The 26435-nt window shown below is 33.2% G+C and overlaps 2 protein-coding genes across 2 annotated transcripts in view; both read left to right on the top strand.

The window, feature by feature from the left end:
* LOC124544499 (protein O-mannosyl-transferase TMTC1-like) overlaps positions 1-9547 on the top strand; it is a 120533-nt gene extending 110986 nt beyond the window's left edge. The window contains exons 3-14 of the mRNA XM_047123090.1: positions 1423-1496; positions 2468-2602; positions 2782-2952; positions 3135-3324; positions 3880-4001; positions 4634-4798; positions 4882-4995; positions 5733-5876; positions 7082-7281; positions 7742-7895; positions 8702-8819; positions 9164-9547. Of these exons, the coding sequence (XP_046979046.1) occupies positions 1423-1496; positions 2468-2602; positions 2782-2952; positions 3135-3324; positions 3880-4001; positions 4634-4798; positions 4882-4995; positions 5733-5876; positions 7082-7281; positions 7742-7895; positions 8702-8819; positions 9164-9463 (1887 nt within the window). The 3' untranslated portion in view covers positions 9464-9547. The remainder of the gene's footprint in view (positions 1-1422; positions 1497-2467; positions 2603-2781; positions 2953-3134; positions 3325-3879; positions 4002-4633; positions 4799-4881; positions 4996-5732; positions 5877-7081; positions 7282-7741; positions 7896-8701; positions 8820-9163) is intronic.
* Positions 9548-18066: 8519 nt separating this feature from the next.
* LOC124544513 (transcription initiation factor TFIID subunit 1-like) lies at positions 18067-25993 on the top strand. Its single transcript, XM_047123110.1, has 4 exons — positions 18067-18966; positions 22527-22746; positions 24999-25191; positions 25611-25993. Exons 1-4 carry the CDS (start codon positions 18250-18252, stop codon positions 25744-25746), a joined length of 1266 nt encoding a protein of 421 aa, XP_046979066.1. The 5' UTR covers positions 18067-18249; the 3' UTR covers positions 25747-25993.
* Positions 25994-26435: the final 442 nt, after the last annotated feature.

Raw genomic sequence — 26435 nt, 5'->3', positions numbered from 1 at the left:
ACCGTTTTGATGATAAAATACTTACCAAGGTCACTGTTAACAAATTGTGTTAGGCAAGCGTCCTCATAATAGATCTTATTATTGAGTATAATTTATAATTAAAGTTGTGTCTATAGACAGAACGATAAACTACGTTTAAAACAAAATAATTGATCTGCAACAAAGGGCCGGGTAACGAGCGGTTCCGGCTCGCAATTAATTCGCCTGATTGTACTAATTGACGTCGCCGACTGTACATTATCGTTTGCTGAAATTATTCTCACGCCTACCGTCTGTCAGCCTGTACGTAATTAAAGGGATCGGATTAATGGGTACACAAAAAATTATCATTTGCCTTTTTTAAATTTTCACAAATCTTGAGTCTTATAATATATGTACTGAAGTTAATTGTGTCTCTGTAATGAAACGTAATCTAGGCTTATTTTTGTCGTAAAGATATAGATGAAAAACTGGTTTAAACGGATAAATTCAGCATAGGATATCTTAATATGTACTTTTCGTTACGTTTACAACCTGTAAATTTCCCACTGTTGGGCTAAGGCCTCCTCTCCCTTTAAGGAGAAGGTTAGAGACATATTCCACCATACTGTTCGAATGCGATTTGGTAGAATACAAATGTGACAGAATTTCGATGAAATTAGACCCAAGCAGATTTCCTCACGATGTTTTCTTTTATATGAATATTCAGTGGCGCTTGTCTGAGTTTGAACCCGCAATCATCGGTTTAGATGCACACGTTCTAACCACTGGGCCATTTCGACATTTTATGAATTTAGTTTATATACAAATTCAAAAATAATAAACGCAATAGCTTGGACGTTAAGAAAGGTAATTCTTGACAATAAAGTAAATAAACTTTTATTGTATCTCGTTGGCCGTATTTTGGGCAATATTTAAATGCCTCTAGTTATATTCCTAATGGCCTTTTGCAGATAAACTGTCCCGTTTGGAACGGATAAACGAAATCCTAATGCAGTTAGGGCCTCCTTAATTGCGCAGTAGGCGCTACGGGCTTAAATTAAATGTTTAGAGGCATTTACGTGGGTGTGTTGGTGGATATGTTGCCTTAAGTGTAGATTACGGAATTGGTTTTAAAAATTATGGTCTCATTAATAGCATATAGGCGTAATTATTTATTGTCTGGTAAAACAATGTAATTGCTTGATTGATGATCATAGAAGACTATTTGTCACCCGTGGCTTTGCTCGCGTTTTAGGAGGTTGGTTGTCATGTGTTAGGCAAAAATAGTTTATGTCTTTCCTTGGATTCAAGTTTGCTTCATACCAATTTTCATAAAATTATATTCGTTTCGGTTTGGTCGTGAAAGAGCGGAGACAGACAGACTACGTACTTTCACATTTATAATATTTTGTTCTGATATTTCGTCATCAATTTTCTAAATTTTCTTCCTTTCTCTTTCAGGTTGCTGGTGTGGTGGGTCGTGCTGACGTTTTGGCTTGCGTGTTCTTCCTCTTATCCCTTCTCCTTTATCATGGGTTAGTATTTTGTATTTTCTTCATAATGTAATAGTTGTGGAGATAACGCAATTCACAGTATTTTATTTTTCCGTAAAATATACTAAGTGTTCAAAGATTAAACAATCAACACCTACTGTTTAGTCAAATTTAGAATTTCATTTTTAATTTTTACTCGATTTTTCTTTATTTTAAGTTTATATTTAAAAGAAAAACTTCTATGAAAATATTATTTTTAGTCCGGGATCCACGGTCTATTTTAGGACTTGATTACTATCAAGGTAATTTTTCGTGAGTAGCTTCATTATGATGATACGCCCAAAAATTTTCTGTACTGCAACTCTCGACTGTGGTAGCTAACACAGGTAACAAGAATATAATATATGGATTTGATAATGATAATTTAATAGCAAATGTTTTTTTTTGCCCAATATCAAAATAATTATTTCAAATATTGGCAGAATTATGTACTACAAAATGTATAGTTCGGTCAAAGAATCCACTGAAAATAGATCCTTGACTGTTTCACAAGTTTAAATAATTTTATTTGTTTTTATATTGTTGTTGTGCAACTAAAGTAGACACGTTTTCCAGTCCAAGAATTCCCTCGCGACATCTAAAGAGCCCATGCAAATAGACTTTTAATGTCGTGCGAATAGTTTGCTCACTTACGACTACTTCCATAATATTGTTACCGACTTCGTCCCTTGTTTTCGAAACTTGTCAGGCAAAGGCGAAAGAATGTCAAGTATGGCGAAGGTTTATAAACTTTGCTGACGCATGATATTAAGCCTCCCCAAAGGTTACAAATTGCCAGTAATTGTATTACGAATTCGAACATTACTTCACGAAATCTTATTTACACCAAATATATATTCGAAAGATCACAGTGGCGTGTATTTGGAGAGGTCTTTGTCCAGCAGTGGACGAATATGGGCAGCTGATGAACTCTATTACGAAAATTTATCACTGATGAGATGTTATCATTACAGGTCATCAAGCAGGAGAAGAGTATGGTCAAGCGTGGTCCTGGCTGCTCTTAGTATGCTGGCTAAAGAAACAGGACTAACAGCACTTCTGTTCAACTTAGCTTTTGATATATATCGTAGTTGGAGCTCATTAACGAGGTATTTATAGTTAAGATGTTACTAAGAAATATGATATTTTATATGTTAAAGCTAGTGGCATAACCAGTTTAGTATTAATTCATCAATTTAGGTACAAATGAAAACGTTTTAAAATGATGATATCGTCTATTTTATTAATGTTTTACCTTTAAGACATAATTAGATTTATCCTTTTCCAGGTCACCGGCGAAATGTCGCTGGAAAAGTGAGAATGTTTGGGGGAGAGTGGGAAAGGGCCTGTTAGTTCTTCTGCTGTTGGCCATAGCTAGGTTAGCTTTGCTGCAAGGATCACTACCGGCTTTCTCCGCACAGGATAATCCTCCTGCTTTCCATCCTTCGATTACAATCAGGTAACTTATGTATAAAAAAAGAAAAATTTGAATTAATTTGAACTTCATTTATTATAATTTTTACGCAATGTCAGTTTTTATTGTAATAAAATAATTGTAGGTTTTCATTTTTAACTTTAATGGCGGAAAGAAGATAAGAACAATGATCGTTGTTGAATTAATTATTAAATATTATATTTCAGATTGATGACCTTCTGCTATTTAGCGGCCTTTAACTGGTGGTTGCTGCTTTGTCCGTGGACTCTAAGCCACGACTGGCAAATGGGATCAATACCATTGATTACTAGTGGGTGGGATCCTAGGAATTTGGTGACGTGCGCAGCATTGATAGCGCTGCTTGCTCTGTCCTATAGATGCCTAATGGACTTAGAGGTAGTTTTAATTACAAATAAACACATCGAAAACCGTGTACTCCTAACTAATTACATTTGTGGAAGTATTTTATTAATCAATCAATCAACAACAGCCTGTAAATTCCCACTGCTGGGCTAAAGGCCTCCTCTCCGTTTGAGGAGGCCTTTAGCCCAGCAGTGGAGAGGTTTGGAACATATTCCACCACGCTGTTCCAATGCGGGTTGGTGGAATGCACATGTGGCAGGATTTCTATGAAATTTGTCACATGCAGGTTTCCTCACGATGTTTTCCTTCACCGCTGAGCACGAGATGAATTATAAAGATAAATTAAGCACTTGAATCAGCGGTGCCTGCCTGGGTTTGAACCCGCAACCATCGGTTAAGATGCACGCGTTCTAACCACTGGGCCATCTCGACTATTAATGTTTGTGTTCAATTATAATTGTCTTTTTGTTTTTAATTAAGATTAAATTAAACTCGGCACCAAAACTTTGTCTTGACGGCTTATTATTTTCAAAGACAATTTAAATTAATTTTGGGACTAAATTATGTTTTGATAATGTATTGTTTTAGCTTCAACGTCACACGCCTTTGGTTGTTGGTCTGATGCTCTTAGTCATTCCTTACCTTCCTGCTTCCAATATGTTGGTCACCGTCGGCTTCGTAGTAGCTGAACGAGTACTCTATATACCAAGGTAATGCGGTTTTTAAGGTAATCATATTGTAATTTTTATTCACTTTGTCTTAAATTTATGTAAATATAGCGTAACATCACATATTGTACTAAATATAACCTATATAATCATGTCAGTGTATTAAATTAGAATAAGTTTTCTTTGTTAAATCCGTAATTGGGATACATTTCATTTATTACAATTCTGTCGCTAAATATAAAAAATGCAAAATATTCCTTCCATTATAAATAATTCTAAAATATTACTATATTAAGGAAACGATTCTCTTACGTCCCTGCACCTGACCTGCATGGGTCACATATCTAGATATGAGGCGGAATTGTAAGGCTACTATTGCCTTACTTCTTACAATTACAATGTCTACTGATAAAACAGATAAATATATTGTATCTGTATATGTAGTTATATGTAATATATGATGCCTATCTATCGTGACTAATCGCATTTAATTCTATAAAAATGTTAGGCAATGTTAATGGAAATATGCAACATAATATAATTTAAAGTATTTTTGAACGTTGTTTCTATAGCAATATTTATAAGCACTCTTAAACACATAAAATAAACGATAATCTTTTCATCGCTAGTTTTTTGTTTCAAGGTCACTTAACATTATATCCGTCTCATTTCAGTTTTGGTTCAGTGGTAATCACGGTCTATGGAGTTCAGCTGATCTGGAAGCGAGGAACGGGAGGTCGCAGGTTGCTGGTACTCAGCTTTGTAGTGCTCGTTGCGGCGAGTGCTGCTCGGACATATCTGAGGAATCGAGATTGGAGAACAAGGGAAACTTTACTTAAGTAAGCTATATTAAAATTCCTAAACTGGAATTTATAAAATAGACTGGTTAAATTATAACATCTTCACATTTGATTGTTTGCAGAGCTGATCTCGCGGTCCTGCCACATAACGCGAAATTACATTACAATTTCGCTAATTTCTTAAAAGACGTCGAACAACAAGAAAACGCCATCCATCACTATAAGGAAGCACTCAAGTACGTTGAAAAGCGATATAAGTAACATTACAATATATGTATAAGTAATAATACAATATATACATACATACACGACCTCCGTGGTCGAGTGGTGTGTACACCGGTTTTCATGTGTTCGATTCGATTCCCGGCCGAGTCGATGTAGGTTACCACTAGTTTTCTTTGTTGTCTTGGGTCTGGGTGTTTGTAGTACCGTCGTTACTTCTGATTTTCCATAACACAAGTGCTTAAGCTACTTACATTGGGGTCAGAGTAATGCATGTGATGTTGTCTCATATTTATTTATTTATTTATTTATTATTATAGATACTTCTTCATTTAAACTATCATTAAACCTCTTTCATATAAGATTATAATGTGTATATCCAAATAAGAGATACTTATTTTGACTAGTTTCTTCTTAGGGTAGCATGGTATGGCCGGAGACATATAACCCAGTGAGCCATATTTCGCTCGTCAATCTTACATAAATAAATAAAATGAAACGTTTACATAATTACGTTAGAAAAATATCGTTATAATTTATCTACAGTTCTGGTAAATTCACTCGGTAGCTCATTTTATCTCTTATTAACCCTAAATTTTCACAAAACATATTCAGATAATAATAAATGTTATTAAAAACAGTAACTGTATAATAATATGATGATAATATATGATGATTAACCAAACATCAAATCTATTCTACCATAAATATTATTGAACATTAATAATAAAAAGTTCTTATCGAATTACAGATTATGGCCAAGCTACGCAAGTGCTCACAATAATCTTGGCACGCTGGTGCTGGCATCGGGGCGCGCTGAACACCATTTCCTGCAAGCGCTAAAGTATAACAGAGACCACGTCAATGCTCATTATAATTTGGCTAAGCTTTACAGGTAACTTTTTTTCTTAAGCGTACAAGTCTAGACATACACCTATGACAAATTTAAAACGTTGAGTGCGACAGAAATAAAGAATTCATTCATAGGACATGAGTATGATTCAATCAGTTTCTGAACTTTTTCAAATAACAACGTAGTCAATATGTAACAGTCTGCTAATTTTGAAGTAAATGCAACTTAGATATTTCCTCCAGGCTGTGGGTGTATGTGGGAGAATATCATTCAAATATGACCCATGCAGGTTTCCTATTGTTTTATCATGATTTTTCTATCACTACCAAACGTATTAAAATTCCTTGTATCCTTTTAACGCAAATGGGCACAAATGCATATCGTACCTACGTAATCGTACAACAAAAGAGCAGGCAATATATTTACACTACATTGACGTCATTGGATTAACATTTTATTTATTTTCGCTATAGTTGCAGGACATGACTGATAAAGGGAGCACTATCCTTGCTATCTAAACACTATAAAGGATTCTTATCTAATTCAATTTAAATTTCTTGCTCAATGTTGAATATGTCTAAGCGCAATTTATCTAAATTAACATCAGATTTAAAAAAGGTAATAGATTTTAACATAATATGATGATAATCTAGATAGAACAAGACATAATCTGTTATTATCAAATTAAATTTTACTCAAACGAGACTAATTAAGCATTCGTTATGAATTTAAGATTATCTTGTTACGTAATTGATCCAAAAAAAATATGGACAAAATATATTTCACGTGAAGTAAGACTCAAAGAACATCTAGTCTTATCTTAAATTTTATAATTGTGAAAGGTTGGATGGATGGATATTTGATAGTAAATTACCAGAACAACTGGATAAAATTTGACAAAGAGATAGATTCTTTTCTGCGATAGCAAATCAGTTACTTTCACAAGTTTGCGAAGCCGTGTCTGTAATGTAGTTCGTAATGAATATGACATTTAATTCAGTTCTACCGTATTCACTCTACTGGAGTTAATTTGCAAATTTACTCTAAGTGTGAATTGTCTGTGTGTTTTCAAATCACACTTTAATAGTTGATGAGAACATACTTAATTAAATAACACTGACAAGGTGTATATTACCGGTGGTAGCTTCACTTGGTTGTAAAATGACGATTCAAAAGTGCTTGTAAAAGCCTACGTTACGTTACTAAAAGTTTATTTTGATTTGATTTGATTTGATTGATTGTTTCAGGAAGAAGAATCGAATAGCGGAATCTTTGAAAATGCTAGAACGATGCATATCATTAGAACCTCGTTTCGTACAAGCACATTTAGAGTTGTTGCACATCACTCCTGAAAGCGAAAAAAGAACGACTTTGGAAAAATTATTGGATTTGGAACCGAAAAATTGGGAACATTATCATCTGTATGGAAACTGGTTAAAAGGAAGAGGTACAAAAACATAATGTTTATTTGTTTTTATCTATTGATTAACAGTTTGAAACTGTGATGCTACTTCTTTGCCTCTTTCTTGAAAGACATCTTTACTTTCAAGAAAAAGGCAAAGAGCTTATTCCACCACTTCGGGAATTAGTGATGCATGCAGATTTCCTAACGATATTTTGCTTTACCATCGACCATGAGATAAATTATAAATACAAGTTAAGCACACATAAAACTTAGTGATACTTGGCTGGATTTGTACCTGCAATTATCACTGGGCCACCTCGCCACTCATTTTATTGATTATACCAACCAAATTCATAGACACTCTATAAACTATGAGCAACATAAGGACAATGGTGAGGAACTACTGGTTCTAAGATAAAGGGTTCTTTGTATCTCCTGTGATAACTGTAGCTGACTCAGCCTACCTACCTATATATTATAACGAAATATTTCAACTTTTCAGGTCTCTGGCCATTATCACTGGCCTATTACACATCAGGTATACGGCTGTCCCTCGACAGAGACGGCGAGCGTGGCGCGTTGCCGTCTTTACGCGCAGCGTGCTTAATATTGAGGAGTGCGGGCCAAAGAGCCAGACTGTTGCAACTTCTTACAAGGTATGTATGTTAAAAAATATCATTCAATTTCTCAGCGAATAATGAAACCTTGGTGTGCAAATAAGGTATTATACCTTTTTACACTTATATTATTTGAAAACAACCAAACAAAAAAAAGCTTCGTGGGATTCACAGTTGGAAGGAAATTACTTTCACTCTTTTAATAAATTGATAACGTTTTACGATAAAATGAAAACAAAAATATAATCTCGAATTAAAACAATGTCATAAAATAACTTAAACATAAAACCATCCATAAAAAAAACTGATAGAAAAAGAATGACAGAGAAATGCCGCTGAAAAAGGCCATAGTCGTTTTTCTTTATACGACTGTGTCTTATAGTTCACTTTCATAAAACTTTGATAGAATTTGTTATAAATAAGCTAGTAAAATTAAACAATTGTTTAGATTTTTACCATTCCTTCAGAATGGCAAGGTTAATGATATTTTCGTACTCAATATGTCACAAAGTTAAGAACCGAGATTGCTCAGTAGCTAGATCGCGTCTTAAAATGCATCTTAACCGATGATTGCGGTCTTAAACCCAGGCAAGCACCACTGAATACGCATGTGCTTAATTATAGTTTATAACTCATTCCGTGGAGGAGGAAACCTGTACGTGTCTAATTTCATAGAAATTCTGCCACATGTGCATTTCACCAACCCGCATTGGAACAGCGTGGTGGAATATGTTCCAAACCTTCAACTCAAAGGGAGAAGAGGCCTTAGCTCAGCAGTGGGAAATTTACAGGCTTTTGTTGTTGTTGCACTAAGTTCTGAACAATTGATTCTACTTGCGTTACAGATGGCAAGGCGCCGGTGGCGGAGCGGCGGCAGCGGAGAGGCGGCGCGCGGCGGCCGCTGCGTGGCGCCTGCGGACCGAACTCGAAGGCCGCGCCGCGAAATACGCACGCGCGCCGTTGGTATGTTCACATTTATTATATTATAATTATCCTGTATCTACTCCTAGATTTTATTCAATTTAATAGACCCGAGTGATAATGGATTACATTCTTTTTTCATTAATTATTTTGTCTTACAATAATAGCATTATATTTTACTCGGTAAGCTGGAGCAGAGGACCCTAAGGTGTTTTATCATCTAAAGAATAATCAACTTTTTAGTTCGGGAGTCCATATTTTTTAGTTTTACGCTTATAAATTGTATATCTCGCTGTAAAACTCAATGCTTTGTAGCATAAATGAGTTCTTATTCCAGTATGAAGGGTTTATATTTATTTAACTCATGCATACACTTATTGTTTCAGGTAACATCGACTTGCCTCCATCACAGCCAGCTCGAAGTCCACGAGCCAGATGCTAAGCGTGCAATAGTGAACGAACATTCCAGAACAATTGTTCCTACCCTAGATGATAAATTAAGAGCAAGTTGCCAAAAAAATGCTTATAATAAGAAAAGTGTATCCATATCTGCTCAGTATAAACCTATTCATAATAAATCGGAGGCCGGTATCAAACAGAAGAGTTGCCCTTTGCATAAAAAGAAGAAAATGAAAGATTCAGATACCTTACCCTACGTGTCCGATCATTTGATAAAGACTTATTAATTTAAGATTAAAATATATGCAAGTATCAAATAGGTATATCAACTTAGTGAGTAACATTCATAAGTTTTTTTATTTTAAAATAATGTACAGTCAAGTCAAGTCTTAAAATCTTAGTACGTTTTGAATCTAAACGTCAAAAATTGGGACGCAATATGTCATTTTAATCGGTAAAGCAGATTATCGCTTATACTGTGCACACAAAAATAGATCTTAATGAGACGAAACTTTTCTTACCCCGACTGTACATTAAACCACAAACCCATCACTAATATCAGATAAAAATAAAAGTTACAATTCATAAACAATCTGGGGGTACATATGGCAATAAACAGCACTAATATTCACGAGGGTCGTCGCGCAAATGATTTTGGTTTACCTGCGCAGACTTCACGCGCATACATGCGCAAATACAGACCTGTGCGCTTATTTATGCGCCGAGTAAGATTATTTACTTTACATCTTATTCCAGTGCATGTAATACAACAATCACTGTAATTAATGTAATACATATAATTGATTAAATGCGCCGCGATGTGTTTTCTAACTGTGACGTGGCCAAATTCAGTTTCTGAACAAGAACTACTTAGAAATGAATAATGTACCCAAACCTTTTTAAGATTCTAGTGCATTACGAGTACATCGTTAATTTTGACATTGTCAGTCTTGCTATTAGTTGAAGCATCATTTTTAATTTACATTTTTACCTACTTTTAATACTCTTAAATTATTGAGTCTTAAAAAGATTGTTATTTATTTCTAAAATCAGTATTATTCTAATATAAATGTAATATTAAATATATTTTTTAAGTTTTGTGTATATAATATGTAAACCTAAGCATACATTTGATTTAAAGCTATATAAATAAACCAATAATGAATTATTGCGTCGCTGCAACAATGTTGTTAATCATCATTTTTATTTGTAATATTGTAAATAAAAATATCAACTGCGTGCCATTCAGGAATTGTATAAACTATTATGTATATATTATACCTATTTCAAATGTTAGATCATATGATCAAACATTTTATAGAAGAATCTATTTTACGAATAATCAGTTAGTGATAAATCCACCGCTTTTATTAATAACTAGCAGTCGCCCACGGCTTCACTTCGGCTTAGAGTATTCGTTGTCATGTGTACCGTGACCAAAAAAAGTAGCCTGTGTCCTTTTTTAGAGTTCAAGTGTACTTCATACCAAATTTCATCAAATTCGGTTCAGCGGTTTGGCTGTTAAAGAGCGACAGACAGTCAAACAGACAGTTACTTTCGCATTTATATGGATAATTAAAATATCACGGCTGAAACGGTTTATAAATTGTATTCTACGAAAAGTCGTTACGATATTCTCCCACGGTTGGAAATAGTTTTCTAAATATCGCGATGATCCGAGAATCACCAAATCACAGATTCTTAATATTTCCAAGAACCTCCTATTTAACAAGCAGTAAGTAAGCAGTGGGAAACATTGCCAGAAAACCTCAAATTATAGGATGTTATTTACCTGTTTTCATATATACGTTTCATTATACACAAAATCACACTATTACATGTCGCATTATATACAGACTCGCACTGAAATAAGGAGGAGGAACGAGATTCATCGTTTTCCCAAGGAAATCTTTGCCCAACATATCACTGCTTGTGTACAGTCTGCACAAGTTGATAAACCCAAATATAAAACAAACGCACTCATTTCTGCGTAAAGTTAAACATATCCACTATTTGAAAGTTTTCTTCATTGCACAAATACATTTAAACATTCAACGAATAAATAAAACGTAACTTCATACCCTATCCATGATTCACTAATGATAAAAAGTAAATTTCATAAAACGTTTCGTAACAGTCGTACCGTTAGCAAAAAAATAGCGAACTCATTCGAGTCAGCGTTTGTTTCATTAATAAAAGTAGGTGGATTTTTCTGAACAACTGTAAAGTCACAACGTATATTCAATTAATTATAAACTATATCTATATGCAACGAAATTAAAAAAAAATCTACTTAAGTCACATAGATGATACTTTTGTTGATACTTGAATTTAGCCAAATTATTGTTCAGTTCAAAGTATTCTAATGCATTACGACTATAGCTATTGTAAATATTGTAGAGAAATAAATGTAAGGATTATAATGTAATTGATAAAACTATTGATATGCGAAGCCTATCATTGTAATAATATTATTGTACTTCCATTAAACAACTTATTGACTCGTGTTATTTCATACTTTAATTTTTACTGGTCAGACCTCGGATGTAATAATAACAGCAAGTATAACTATATAATAGGATATAAAGTTAAAAATAAAACTTTTTATGAGCAAGCTTTTATTTAATTAAGTAATGAACTTAAACGAATGTTATAATCATTTTAATTCATTTAGTATTATATTGGTGTAACGGGTCATCCACCAGAAATCATCACAGGCCAATAGTAACAATTCCATACAACAACAATGCTCCAATAACTTTGGGAACTAAGGTGTTACACTGGCTCACTCACCCTTCAAATCGTAACACAGCAATCCTGAGTAATGCTGTGTGGCGGTAGAATACATAATAAGTGGAAAGTTAACCCACAAGTAAAGTATCCCCTTCACCAACTTTTTATGGAAATTCAGCTAAATCGTTTGGATTACATTGGCTGAGTATTACCACAGTTGCTAGAATTTATAAATAGTTGAAATTAAATAAAAGCTTGTAAATATCATGAATTATTAAATAAAATCAGGCACATATGAATTCAACTATCATTACCTTTGTTCTAAGGAAACTTGACATGACTATAATCATTATGAATTAAACATTATAATGCTGAAAGGACCAACCCATAATTGCGCGTGAGCACATAGATATGCTGATTGAGGGCCAAGAATAAAATTCATGTGTGGCCGTTAGTCTTTGTGGATTTTGAATATCATATCATGACCCTGTACTAAAAACCTCTTCGTTGCAAATATTTTTTTATTTGAAGTAAATAGTATGACCAAAATGGTATGACCATCGTCTGTAAACTGTACACGTTAGTTCTAAACACTAACAAACTTTCTATCCGGGAATAATTAAATAAAATGTAATGGATTTTACTTTACGAGAGTTTTATTTCAGGATGATGATAATTTATTACGAAATCACTCGCTCGAAGAGCTCGCGCACAAATGTGGGTTGCGATTCAAATATAAATTGACGAATAAACATTTATTGCTGTAAATGTAAAGAATTGTTTACGTATTTGAAATAAACAGATGTTTGAAAATATTTGATTTTTATTAACAAACATCAATTCGTCCTGTCATAGCACCATAGCGAAGAAGTTCTTTTAAAAGAAATACGGTTATACCTAACATCGAATAGCTATGTTAATTGGTCCTAGAAACAGGGGCAGGATATGGAACATTATCAATATCAAATGGCATTGTAACAGTGTTAACTTATTATCTTGGTGCTGCTACTGAGAATTTTATAGCAGATTAACTCAACAAATTTTCTAGATATTTACATAACATGGATAGCTACACGCTCGACTAACGGGGCAGATAGATCTGTCTTATAAAATCTATCAGTACCTGTTATTTGGTAAACCTTGGAGGTCGATCGTATTGTCACATCCATCTTGTGTAAATTAATTTATTTCAACGAAAGCCGTTAGTATTTTCGAAACATCTAATTGCAACTAATTAATAATTCTCTTTGTAACATAAAAAGAAAAAAAGTATGAGCTACAGTTGCTCAAAGATCAGCGTTATGACAGATCCCAGAGATAATTTAATAGTTTGAACTTTCTAATTTGTTTTTAATTTGGTAAAAGTATTATTACGTATTGTTATTTTATGCTATTGTGTTATTATGGTTTTTTTATGTGATATTTACATTTAGTCCATTGAATGTTCCTTGTTCGAATAGCTACTAGTTTTTGTTCAATATTTCATATCATTCATCGTGTTATATGTTTATCACAAAATAAAATTGATCAAATATTTTCTGTTCATTAATTGCCTGTATTATCAGTAAATTTATTTCTATGATCAATATTTGTAATTCATCATCATCATGCCCTTATCCCAATTTACTTGTTCGGCGCAGCATATCGTCTTCATCAACACTTCCCTTCCTGAAGTCATGTCACAAGTAACATTCTTTCCAGCCAGTTGATATCATCTTTCACACAATCCATCCATCGTTTCGTTGGTCGTCCCCTACCTCTGTATCTCGCCTTTAACATTTATAATTATATCGATATTATTAATTAAGTATTCTTCAGCATCGACGAACAACACTCGTGCGTTATTGTCAGTTTTTTTTTTTGTAAATCTCGATAAAAACACATCGTAAATATTTATTTAATCTATGAAATGGTATCCATGTAACACATAAAATGACTATCATTGCAATAATTACATATACTAGTAACGTAATCTAATTAAAATAGACTTGGAATTGCGAAAGTTAAACTCTGAAATAAGTTATCAATCTCAACAATAGATCTAAGACTTTACAAAATAATACATTAATTACAAATGTAAAATTTAATTTGCACCATTCCAAATAAAGCTTGTTGTAATATAATTGTTGTTAAAAGTTACGTCAACATCTTATTATATATATAATAACTAGTAGGCGACTGCGGCTTCTCTCGCGTTTTCAGGGTTGGTTACCGTATGTTGGGCAAAAAAGTAACGTATGTCCTTTCTTGGAGTTGACGTTTGCTGTTCACCAAATTCCATCAAATTCGTTTCATTGGTTTGGTCGTCAAACAGCGACAGACAGACAGAATTATTTTCACGTCTATAATATTAATATAGATTTATTTTCTTTAAGTAACAATTAATATATATGCGTAACGTACCTACTGTCTTTCTTGGATTCATCCTTCATCATCTATCCTTATCTGACAGATGTCGTTTTATTTATGAGAAAGTAGGACAGCATCAAATTTTAAATCGATTTCTAAGTCCATGACCCTAGACAATAAAACAATTTATTTTAATAAAAAACCTCATTACGATATTATTATTTTGGTCAAGGATTATTACGGAATATCGATTAAATATTTTAATGATTTTCTTATCATTCGAAACATTTAAAAGAAACTAAATAACGAATTATTTTTATAACAGTGCTTAGAAACTTTTGAAATTAATTATAATTCAATAAAGATAACAAAAAGTAACAAAAACAACCTTACGCGTATTGAAACGTTACGAGGTAGGTCTAATCGGATAAGTTCCTATTAACTTGTCATCAAAAGGCATTTAATGATCCCGTTTCAGCTGATTTAAATATTTGTCACAAAAATAGACCCTACTAACTATTCCCATAAAATTTTTAGCACGCTAATTTGAAGTAATATATATTTAAACGAATGTAGCACACAATCAATACGGAAATAGCATGCTGATAAAAAGCACATTATTTAATTAAGTGTTACTAAATTTTAAGACATTATGACGCCATGATTTTTTTTATGGAGTAGTTTGGCGGACGCGCTAATGGGTACCTGATTAGGCCTATAAGAAATAATAGCTGTTCAGATATCCCAATCCCGGTAACTAAGTTGTTATGTCCCTTGTATTATTACACGACTGAGACGCCTACCCCGACGGTCTTGCACAACAAGCCCTTCCAGCTTATGAGTAATCGCAAAAACCAGTCTGAACGAATTAGGTTAGGTTAGGTTACTTAAATATAATCAAATTTAAAAAAATGTTAAGAACGCTTGTGTGCGAAAGAGTAATATACAATTAGTGATTTTATAATTGACACTTGGAAACAAATCGATTGCCTACTGGCTATTTCTATTCATATATAATATGTATTTAAATACTTCGACAAAAAAGCCCCGCTGAGTTTGGCTTGGTTTGGCCGGTTCTTCTCCGGTCAAGGTGTTTTTACCGAACTGGTGGCAGTATTTAATTTGACCATCAAAAAGGAGGTGTAATGCTTCTACATTGAATAAAGTTATTTGACCAAGTGGTCTGTTTAAAGTAAAAGTAAAGTAATAGCTTGTAGATTTCCCACTACTGAGACAAGGCCTCCTCTTTCATTAACGAGATGGTTCGGAACATATTCCACTAATGCGGGTTGGTAGATGTGGGAATGCACACGTGGCAGAATTTCGATGACATTAGACACATGCAGGTTTCCTCGCGATGTTTTCCTTCACTGCCGAGCTCGAGATGAATTATAAACACAAATTAAGCACATATATTTAGTGGTGCTTGCCTGGGTTTGAACCCACAATCATCGGTTAAGATGCACGCGTTCTAACCAATGGGCCATCTCAGCTCAGCCAGTAGTCTGTTTAACAAAATATTACTTTAACAAAATGCCTTAAATATTATCTAATATCAGTGGGGAGTAGACTATTTTGTTAAAGTAATATTTAGCTGCTTACTTTATATCAAATCGATTATGAATATAATTATTGCAATTAAATAAAAAATGAGTAAATCTTCAGTTTATGGCCGATTATTTTGAGTCAGTTAGAATCAGAAATTAATATTGTAGTTTTATCACTTAAATATGCACGATAAATTCTACAGATTTTGATTTATTAAAAGTACAGGGTTGGGTTACGATTTAGCTAATCCGAAGAATGAGGTAACAGTTCTTTTGAGTTGAAAAGCATAGTACCGATCAAAGATAATAATTCCATTACTCAATAACAACGTAACGGAAATATTATTACAGATTAAATAATTATTAGTAAAATAGAGCTTTCCTGTGCATTACCTCAGCTAGTAAAAAGAGGAGAAAAACAGGAACAACAATGAGCATTGGCAAATTATAATAAATATTATAACAATTTGTTACCAATTTATATTTATTCAAAACTATCAACTGCAGCTGGGTTACGATCTATCTTCTGAAAACTAGGGAATGTCGCTTAATCCACCACACTGCAACTGGGGGTTGGATGCATAGGTTGAGTAAGCCAGTGTAACTATAGGCACAAGGGATATGATATCTTAGTTCCCAAGGTTTGTGGCGCATCGGCGATGTAAGGAATGGATAATATTTCTTACAGCCTATGGGTGGTGCTGACCACTCACTAGCAGGTGGCAGACACATATGGCAGTATTGCAGCAATGCTTTTATCAAATCCGAACACGAGTTTAGAAGAGAAAAGTAATCTCATGATGTAATCAAAAACATACACTCACACATATACTCAATGTTTAAATTAATTTAATTTAGTTATAATTAAGATCTTCTTATCTTAATTTTATTCTTGATATCTGCTGCTGCTATTTTTTCTTTTGTTATTAAAACAAAATAGTTAGTTATGGCAAGTTTTATGCACAGTTCGCTATAGTTTGGAAGTCTAGTCTAGTCTAGTCTAATATTTCATTACTAGTTAGAATCAAGCAAAGATAATTTGGTTAGATAAATCTTCAGCCTATTGGGCTTCCCGGCTTATTATTGAAAACAATACCAAAGCTACTAATTGAAAAACAATTTAAACCGAATTGGAAACGGTTACGGTTTGAAACCTTAAAATTAAATTCAATCGTCACGACAGTAGTCACTGTTTATAGATATATATAATATTTTTTACCGTCTAATATTGACAATTATATTTAGTAAATTATTTATTTAAGTGAAAAGATGTCCTTTATATGTATTAAATAAATCTTTTCATTTATTTAGAAAACGAAAATTATTACTTTTTCGTTTGGACGCGCTTCTCGTAAAACCGCTCAATATTTTTGACTTGATTCTAAGGTTTTTAGATAAAAGCAATGATGTTCTAGTAAACAGATATGTTATTAACGCGCAAAAAGTGAAGACTAGAAAACGTCCTAATTGGGACGTTTGCCTTTAGTTGTTTTACGTAGTAATACGTTATAATATATCATAATTACGTAGTAATACGTTTTGCGTAATTGAAACATCTAGTTATCCCTTTGACTTATAGTTTTTATCAAGCTATCCTTTTTACTTTTAACGATATATAAAAATAAACTAAAATAAACGGTCCCCGGCGCGGCACACTTTTTTCTGTTGTTTAGTATGGATATAACATATCTGTTTATTAGAATATCATTGGATAAAAGTTATCATATGTATTATAGAAACGCGTGGTCGTCTGCTAGTATTAATATAAAATATGAAGTAACTCGTTATCGCGCCACAAAGCAAATAAAGTAGGTAATCTCAAGTTTGTGAAGAGTAAAGATTGTTTTACACGGATAATGCTCAAAGCGTCTGCATGTTTTATGTGCGTAAATAGATTATATATATTTTTATCCCGCATCTTGAACAATATTGAAGTAGTCTTTTTGTAAACAAAATTGAAATGAAGTCACTTAAAAACAATACAGCTGTTTAAATTTCCATTCCTAAAGAAAATATGCATACAAAAACTTTTTTTTTTTAATTAAAAAATAATGACGGTACATTTGAAATTATGAACCGAATCTAAACTGTATTAACTGGCAAAAAAATCAGAATTACATCACTTTCGTCACAAGTAAAAGTCGTAAGATTCACGGTCATCGTTTTTACTTATCGTAAAATCGCGAATAATCAAGAGGGGAAGCGATTTGTACCGAGTTATGAACGCTTTCTATGCCGGCGAGTGCGCGCAGTTCCTCCAACGCGCTTATCCCGTACGAACGTAACTCTGTAAACATTACGGACGAAATGTTTGCACACCCCGCGATATAAAGTCACGACGCGTCTATTCACGAGCAATACTAAAGTCAGCAGCGATTTGCCAACAGTGAAAGGCTTCGTTAGAACTATATAACAAAAAACGTTTCCAAGTAGCTCAGTCCGAGATGAGAACAGCCATCTGGGTGTTGACCCTCGCGGCGATCGCGGTCGCCGAAATCGCTGAGGAACCCTGGGTTGAAGAGGAGGACTTGGAAGAACCGTACTCGAATGACAGAGAGGATAACCATGATAGAAGAAAGCGAGAAGCTTATGTAGAGGGTCCCTTTGAAGAACACGTTAGGGTGAAGAGAGGTTGCAATGACGAACCGAAATATAGAGTACGGCGTTCGGCTGATCACGTGAGGCAGCCTCGCCAGGTTCATCAATATGAAGTACACGAGTTCAACGATGAGGCGTCACTCCCTTCGCCTCCTTACGAGGAAATGTTAGCAGCCAGTGCTGAGCACTACCACAGAGTATATGCTCCAGCTCCCCAAGCTCGTAGCTTGAACAGAGAAGTGAGTGCCGGTCCACTTACCTTTGGTGTCCCTAGGTCGTATGAACCAGTCCAAGTTGTTGCCGCACCAGCTCTGGGACCCTTACCTGTTTCTAATATTGCTCACCCTAATCCTAGTCAGCCAAACAGTTTTGCTTCTGTTTCCTTACCAAATGAGGAACCTGTCGCTTTTGTGCCGTTATCTTCAGAGCCTCTAAGAGTAGCGGATGATTTGTCAACGGCAGCTGGTCACCACAAGGAGAAACACCATTCTAAGTCTGGAGGGCATTCTAAAGGGGGCGGTCACCAGCAGTATGGCATCCATAACGCAGAACACGGTCATAAGGTATTATTTTATCCTTTACAATCCAGTTTTAATTGATTTATGATATTATTATTACATTAACTTGAATTAAATTGTATTTTTTCATAATAAATGTCTTATGGCATACCTACGTAAGAAATTTAAAAGTAGTACATAATTTTATTTACTACGATTTGGTTGGTAAATATATTTGTAGAAATTGCTATAGATATATAGAAGAAATTCAAACGAATTAAGTAGAATTATCGAAAAAGTATTAATGAAGTATAAAAATTAATATTTGACACTTGATTATACCTTATGTTAGTCGGTAAAAAAATACAATTTATTAAAGTTTACCCAGCGCCGCATCACATTTGATTTCAATGCCATCGATTTATTCCAAATAGGTATATTCAGGTATAATTTACATAATTTTTTACTGTCTAAATAATTTTCGTAATATACTTTAGTTAATTCTTAAAGAATATTAATTGTTTTGCTTTGACGTTGAACTTTTTGCCATGGTTAATCATAATTAATTATTCACTTTACGTATTCGCTTCCTATGAAGCAAAAGACGTTTTTAAGATAAGGTCAAGTTCAAGTTTAACGTGTTCATTAGGATTCAGATGCAAAACATTGGATATATTTTAATAACATTTTTCTTAGTGTATATATTTTTCAAAGTCTAGCTAAGCAGACGAGCCAATGAGCCACTTCTGGTAAGCGGTCACTAGCAATCACAGAGTTATATGAAATTTTAAGCATAATATTACCAATGCATGGTAGCTTCACTTAATTTTAAAATGACGATTCAAAAGTGCTTGTAAAAGCCTACTATAATAAAGTTTATTTTGATTTTTGCACCACCAATGTTGGAAGCGAAGTTTCTATCACCCTGATGCCTGTAGTTATATTACTTCACTCTGATAGGCTGAAGGGTTTCTAAAACAAAAATACTAAATATTACTAATAGCGTTAGAATATTTGATGAGGAGGTAAAAACTACACAGAACCCTTGCATATAATAAAAATAAATTAACATATGTATGTATTTTTGTCCCTATGCGTTGTTTAACTTTTCATCCAATGATGATGAAACTTGTTGAGACGAAAAAACTATATTCTTAACTTCTTCGATACACGTCCTTCTAGAAAATTTTTTGCTATAACAAACCTTTGTATATGTATGTACAAATGAGGAAACTCTTGTGTTAAGATTTTTTTAGGAATACTAAGATTTTACTTTGTATAATAGGTATATATACTATACTCGTACAAGAGCTGAGATGGCCCAGTGGTTAGAACGCGTGCATCTTAACCGATGATTGCGGGTTCAAACCAGCAAGGCAATGTATATAAAATCATCGTGAGGAAACCTGCATTTGTCTAATTTCATCGAAATTCTGCCACAAGTGCGTTCCACCAACCCGCATTCGAACAGCGTGGTGGAAAATTTTCCAAACCCTCTCCTTAAAGGAAGAGAAGGCCTTAAGTCAGCAGTGGGAAATTTACAGACCGTTACTTTACTATACTTGTAGATAACTGGTCACCACCACCCATAGAAATTGGCGCTGTAAGAAATAATAACCATTCCTTACATTACACCAATGCACCACCAGCCTTGGAAGCTGAGACTAGTATGTTATGTTAGGTTAAGGTTGTTATTGTTACTGGTACCTCCAAACTGACACACAATACTCAATATTGATGATTGGCGGTAAAATATCTGATAAATGGATGATACTAAGTAACCCAGAAAACTCGCGTATCGCCTGTACGATATATTACAAAGTTTCTCATAAAGAGTATTTATATCTTTATTATCATCCTAAATAGATTTATCAGTTATATTGATAAGAATAATCTTCATAATCAATTGGTTTTTTCACATCAAAACAGTAAATGGAAATTGGACCATCTGATCTGTAGTAATCGCCTCCGCCGATAATATAAACAACAGCCTCATACATTTCTATTAATTTCATTGTTAACGAATCCGTCGCTACGAACTAAATTGCTGTGTCCCTGCATCTGTAATTACACTGGCTCACTCAAGATTCAAAACTTTACACCAAATTAAATCCAATTTATAACTGACGGACTAACCTATCCAGATTATTAGGCCTATTTATCAATATTTTAGACACTTCTATTAGACAGACATACATATGGGGTTAGGGGTCGTCTTGAGAGGTTAGAAAATACACCAAACTTTATATTGCCACAGAATTATAAATGATTTATAAATATAAATAAAGCAAACACAAGTTCAGTAGGTGCTTGCCTGTGGTTCACCCCTTACCAAATATAATTAATTCAATACATTTTATATCGACTTTAATGAAAATCTTTGTAACACATCACTAATATTACTAAAAGGTAAAATTTGTTTGTAAACAGAATTATCAATCCAACTCGAAAATATAATTCATCATTTAACTTCACTGCATGGTATAAAACAAAGCTGCTTTCTCTGTCCCTATATCCATTTATAAGTTTAAATCTTTAAAATTACGCAATGGATTTTGATACGGATATGTTTAATAGATAGAATGATTTGAGAGGAAGGTTTTTGTATATGATACATGGACAATATAGTAAAGAAACACTGATAATTTTAGAAGATTGTAATGTGATGTCGTAAATAACTAAATTCTGTAGTATATTTAGTATCAGTATTGTACCCGTGAAAAGCCGGGGCGTGTCGCTAGTTTTTAATAAACGAATGAGTGCACTCATGCAAAGCTGGGCTAGGCGCTAGTATAAAATAATGTGGGGAATTCTCAATGAGTCATTTTTAAATCATAAGTTTTTTCAGACAAAGTGATATCATTATATATTAAAATAAACCCAATTATAAAAATTACGTCATATTTTTCACCATACAATTACAATAATCAATTATTTATTTAATTCCAAACAATGGCATAACTTTCTATGAATTATAAACTCGTCATGCGTTTATAATACACAAAAGATAATTAGGCGCTTTGTTTAATTCATAATTATATTCGGTAATTGCGTGTTTTAAAAAATTTAGTGCATTACAATGATTATATTTCATTAATGTACGTCATTATCAGTTATTTCATTTTTGTCTGCTATAAGAAATCTTTTATGGTAGTATTTATCTCAGTAACTAAAATAGAAACATCACTTATAATGTGTTTTTTCAATTAATTATTGTTAAAATTTTAATTTTATCGTTGATGTCACTTGACCGAATATTTATTTTTTAAAATATAATTAAATCGATTTCAAAAAAATAATTAACCTTTCGTCGATTTGTTAAATCATAAGATCGAATAATGTCAATGAAATACTTATCTTTCTAAAATGCATATTTATTTTATCGCTTCGATTTTTCATTTTATTTTCCCAATAAGGATTTTCCATTAGCTGAGTAATGAAAAACAATATTTAGTAAAAATTGCGTTCGATTAAAACATATAATTGTTTTTATTTTCATTTAGTTTTTCAATTAATAAACTTTTTATACAAATGACATTCCACTCCATGTCAAGACAGATTAGATACGTATGAACAAAATAGTTTATTTTATAACATTTACATTAAATTATTTCAAACAATTTCAGAATACAAAGAAATCGAAAACGGAACATCATTTAGATAAGGGCGCTAAAGGCTTCAAGACCGACGAACTTCATCGCAAGGAATATGAGGAAGCTGGTGGCCAGAAGAAGAAGCACCACGACAGAGCCGGTCACAAGGGTGATCACGAAGAAGAGGCTTTTGGTTCCAGAGGAGCACATTTCGGTGAAAAGAAGGGACACAAAAAGGGCCACAAAACTAAAGGTTTGACGCTACGCTAACATTATTTTTTACATATATACGCTTTAATGAAGTACTAGGTATTCCTACGTATATACGGAATTTATTTCAATTTAAGATTAATAATTTTAGTTGGTCATGTTAATAACACAAGTTCACTTACCCGTAAAAAGTACTCTTTTAGTTTCGAGACTTACGGTAAGCCATAACCCTAGTTTTGCGTGAAGTCGCTTCTAATTTGCTTCGCTGTAATAGTTTTTTGACCCCATTGAGTTCGTAACATTTTTTCGTTTAATTTTAAAAATATGGTACGTGAACTACTTATACCAAAATACAACAAAGGTTATATATAACATACAAATAATACAAAGACAATTTAAAATATTTAAATATAACAGGTTCTATAATGTAATCCTAACCAATATTATAAAAGCAATTTGTTACCTTTTCAAATCCTAACTACTCAACCGATAATCATCAGATTCTTCATACACGCGTCTGTAGTACAAAAAATATAGTAACCTGACCCTTTGACCCTTCACACACGAGCTAAGCCGTGGGCAGAAACTATTAGTTATAAAATAAATAATGACATAACATTAGGCATGCGCCCTAATGACCTCATTTCACGAACACACAAACATTATCAAAACTGATAAAGGTTCTACACAATTCACGTTACGCGTAATATGAAAAACAAGAGAAAATAGAAATCATTACTGATTAATAGACAGCATAGCGGAGATAATTTATTTAAAATTACGATAAGGTCAAGTGATCAATCGCGAACGAATAACTTTATGTAACAAAACTAACGACGTTCGCTTTCACTTGACCGCAAAATACTTATTTTTTCTCGAACAATAGCCGGCGACGGACGCATTGAGACATACAATCAATTCAACATTAGTCAGTCAGTTATTGCAAAATTCAGCACTTAATTTACCTTTATCTGTAACGAGTTAAATTCCTAGTTACTCTTGTTTTCCTTTTCGTTGACTTATGCAATTGTTTATGTAAATATTTATAAATGTAATAAGTATTCCCCGGTTATGTTTACTAATAGATACCTCAACGGTACGGTGCATAGTTTGAAGTTAGATTTTTCATATATCATGGAGTTTTTGTGACTTGAATTATAATTAAGTAGTATCTCAATTATAGGTGACATAATATACCAAATGGGATAGCTAAGGAATAGTGCGTATTATGCCATATATTATTATTTAGACAAAAAATCGCAGAGATAACACATTTATTGTTACATTATGTATTTTTTTATTTGGAGCTTTGTGGAATTCCACCAACAACAATTCGTATTCTTGTGTTACGGTTTGAAAGGTGAATGAACCAATGTAGCAGGAACAGAATAACATCTTAGCTCCCCCTTTGACAGAAAGACGACAAAGTAATGGTTAATATTTCTTACATTGCCAATTTCTATGGCGATATTGAATACTTGCCACCGGGTGGTCTCAGGTGAATTATTAACCCGTCTACATATATAATAAAAAATCAAAATGATTAATTACTTGAACAGTTTCTTTTATATTTGAAATATAAAGAATAACTAATTCCCATCATGGAGCGAACTTGATCAAGAGCCTTCCTAAAACGAAGGAAAAATAATGTAGTTGCGTAACAATGTATTCACGGCAATTTTATGTAAATACGTGCACCATAATATATGTGTATTTTGAAAGAAAAATCGACAGTCACTGTAATTGTTGTCAACGCGTGAAGTAAATAACTTAAAAGTTAAACATTAATAAATAAATATCGTTTGAGTTTAATTTAATTGCATGTTGTCTATTTAATTTAATAGGAGAAAAAAAGTAACTACCAACTAGTGTCTTACCAGTTCTTCTTTACTGTATACTACAATTTGTTCTAAAACCGTGGTACCAATTTAATCCTGTAATATGACATAATCCAAAACTCTTTTCGAATAAACTTACTCGATTAAAATAAGTTTTGTTTTTGAACAGCCGGGTTTCAAGTTTCACGTGTGTCGTTTGTTTGAGTAAAATTATCTCGAAGTTTAAATATTGACCGTATTAATATTATGACCGCGCATCTGAAATCAATAGCACTAACTGCCATTACATTAGGTAATAGTAAGTGTGAATTTGTTAGATGCTTCATTCATTCATTCTTGAACAATATATTAGCTATTTTCCGACAGTGAACATAATATTATGAAAGTAGAAAATAAAGCCCTACATAATAATAACCAATGACATCTTTGAGTAACGTCTATACTATTTTTGTTTAAGGATTCCACAATAAATATCACAAGGATGAATTCCATAAAGAGCACAAATTCTACGACGACTTCCACAAGGGCGGTGAACACCACAGATATGGCAAGTTCAATGCCAAACACGCCAGCAACGAGAGCGGTAAGAAGAAGGTGCACCACGTCAACGCTGGACATGACTTCTCAGAACATGGCAAGAAGGGCTACAGGTAAAGAATATAATAATTATTGCTTGAATAACCCATTTAGCATTTTATACATATTTATGACTTATATAGCCCAAAAGAATGGAAAATATGGACTATAATCAAAAACCCTGTACTTAAATTCAGCCTGTCACAAGACTGAACAAATGCTACAGTGAAATAAGTATATCATATGTGACTATATTTAATTTGTATTCGCTGCTAAGCCGCGTGACAAAACTGAAACAAAGTTGAGAGAAATTTAGATATAGGTTACCTATGTATAAAGTTTCTCGTAAACGTAACGTAAAATATGGAAAGAAAGCTGTTAAATCTCCTACGCAAAGAAGAAGAAATTTTTGTCCAATCAGAATATTGAGTTTTTACATCCATATATATACCATAATTGAACACCATGTTAATATTATTTTATGATTTTTCAGCAACAAGGGACATTTAGACGCTGACCACAAGGGTCATAAGGGAAAATCAGGTCACGAGGAGCACAATCAGCATCACTCCCAACACGGAAAGAAGGGCGGCAAAGAAGGCGGGTCACACTGGGAATATGGCATCTAACCATAAGGACCGTTGATTAAAGAGCCATAGTTGTGTTTGGGGCGTTTTAAAGTTATAAATATTGTTGAATGGTACTGAATTGTTATAATCTTAGTTTTACTGTATTTTTTTATTTACGATTTTGCTGATATTGAAATAAGACATCATCGGAATAATGTCCTATGGGTATTAATCGAAATCTTATTAAAATGTTCTTTAAGGTCAAGTACTTTTAAAGCTGCTTACCGGTTCCGAAAGTAGAATCCACCGAAAATAAACTTACTTCTAATCAATTTCTTTAATAATTGATAATGATTTACAATTTTACAGTGATTCACTTTCTTTCTTATGCTCAATGATATTTTCAATATTTTCCGTTGTTCGTACTTAAAATACTTATTCGTTATAATTTCTTAATGTAGACTAGATATAGCAATATGTGTTGCATCACCAGATATAGAAAAAACGATTTTCACAGTAAATTGTGAATTAAACAATAATTTATGTAAAAAGTTTTCTATCAATGCTTTTCACAATCATCGGAACAAATCGGTAAGTTGTTGTAACGGTATTAAGGTCGCTTGGACCTCTCGTTTGAGCTCGCGTTTTAACATAAATTTCTTTTTTAAAGTGGCCTGTTTAGCTTCTGTTGATTTGAATTTATGTTTCAGGTTTACATACATATATATACATAAGATCAGCAAAATCAA

Source organism: Vanessa cardui, chromosome 4 (assembly GCF_905220365.1).
Source record: "Vanessa cardui chromosome 4, ilVanCard2.1, whole genome shotgun sequence".
NCBI lineage: Eukaryota > Metazoa > Arthropoda > Insecta > Lepidoptera > Nymphalidae > Vanessa > Vanessa cardui.
This window is presented reverse-complemented; position numbering and strand designations above follow the sequence as displayed.

Bases quoted from the DNA above. Each gene is read 5' to 3' on its own strand.
- LOC124544513 (XM_047123110.1), top strand. From the start codon at position 18,250: ATGAGAACAGCCATCTGGGTGTTGACCCTCGCGGCGATCGCGGTCGCC. The intron at 22,747-24,998 runs GTTTGACGCTAC...TTTTTGTTTAAG, and splicing joins AAAGGGCCACAAAACTAAAG to GATTCCACAATAAATATCAC. The intron at 25,192-25,610 runs GTAAAGAATATA...ATGATTTTTCAG, and splicing joins CATGGCAAGAAGGGCTACAG to CAACAAGGGACATTTAGACG.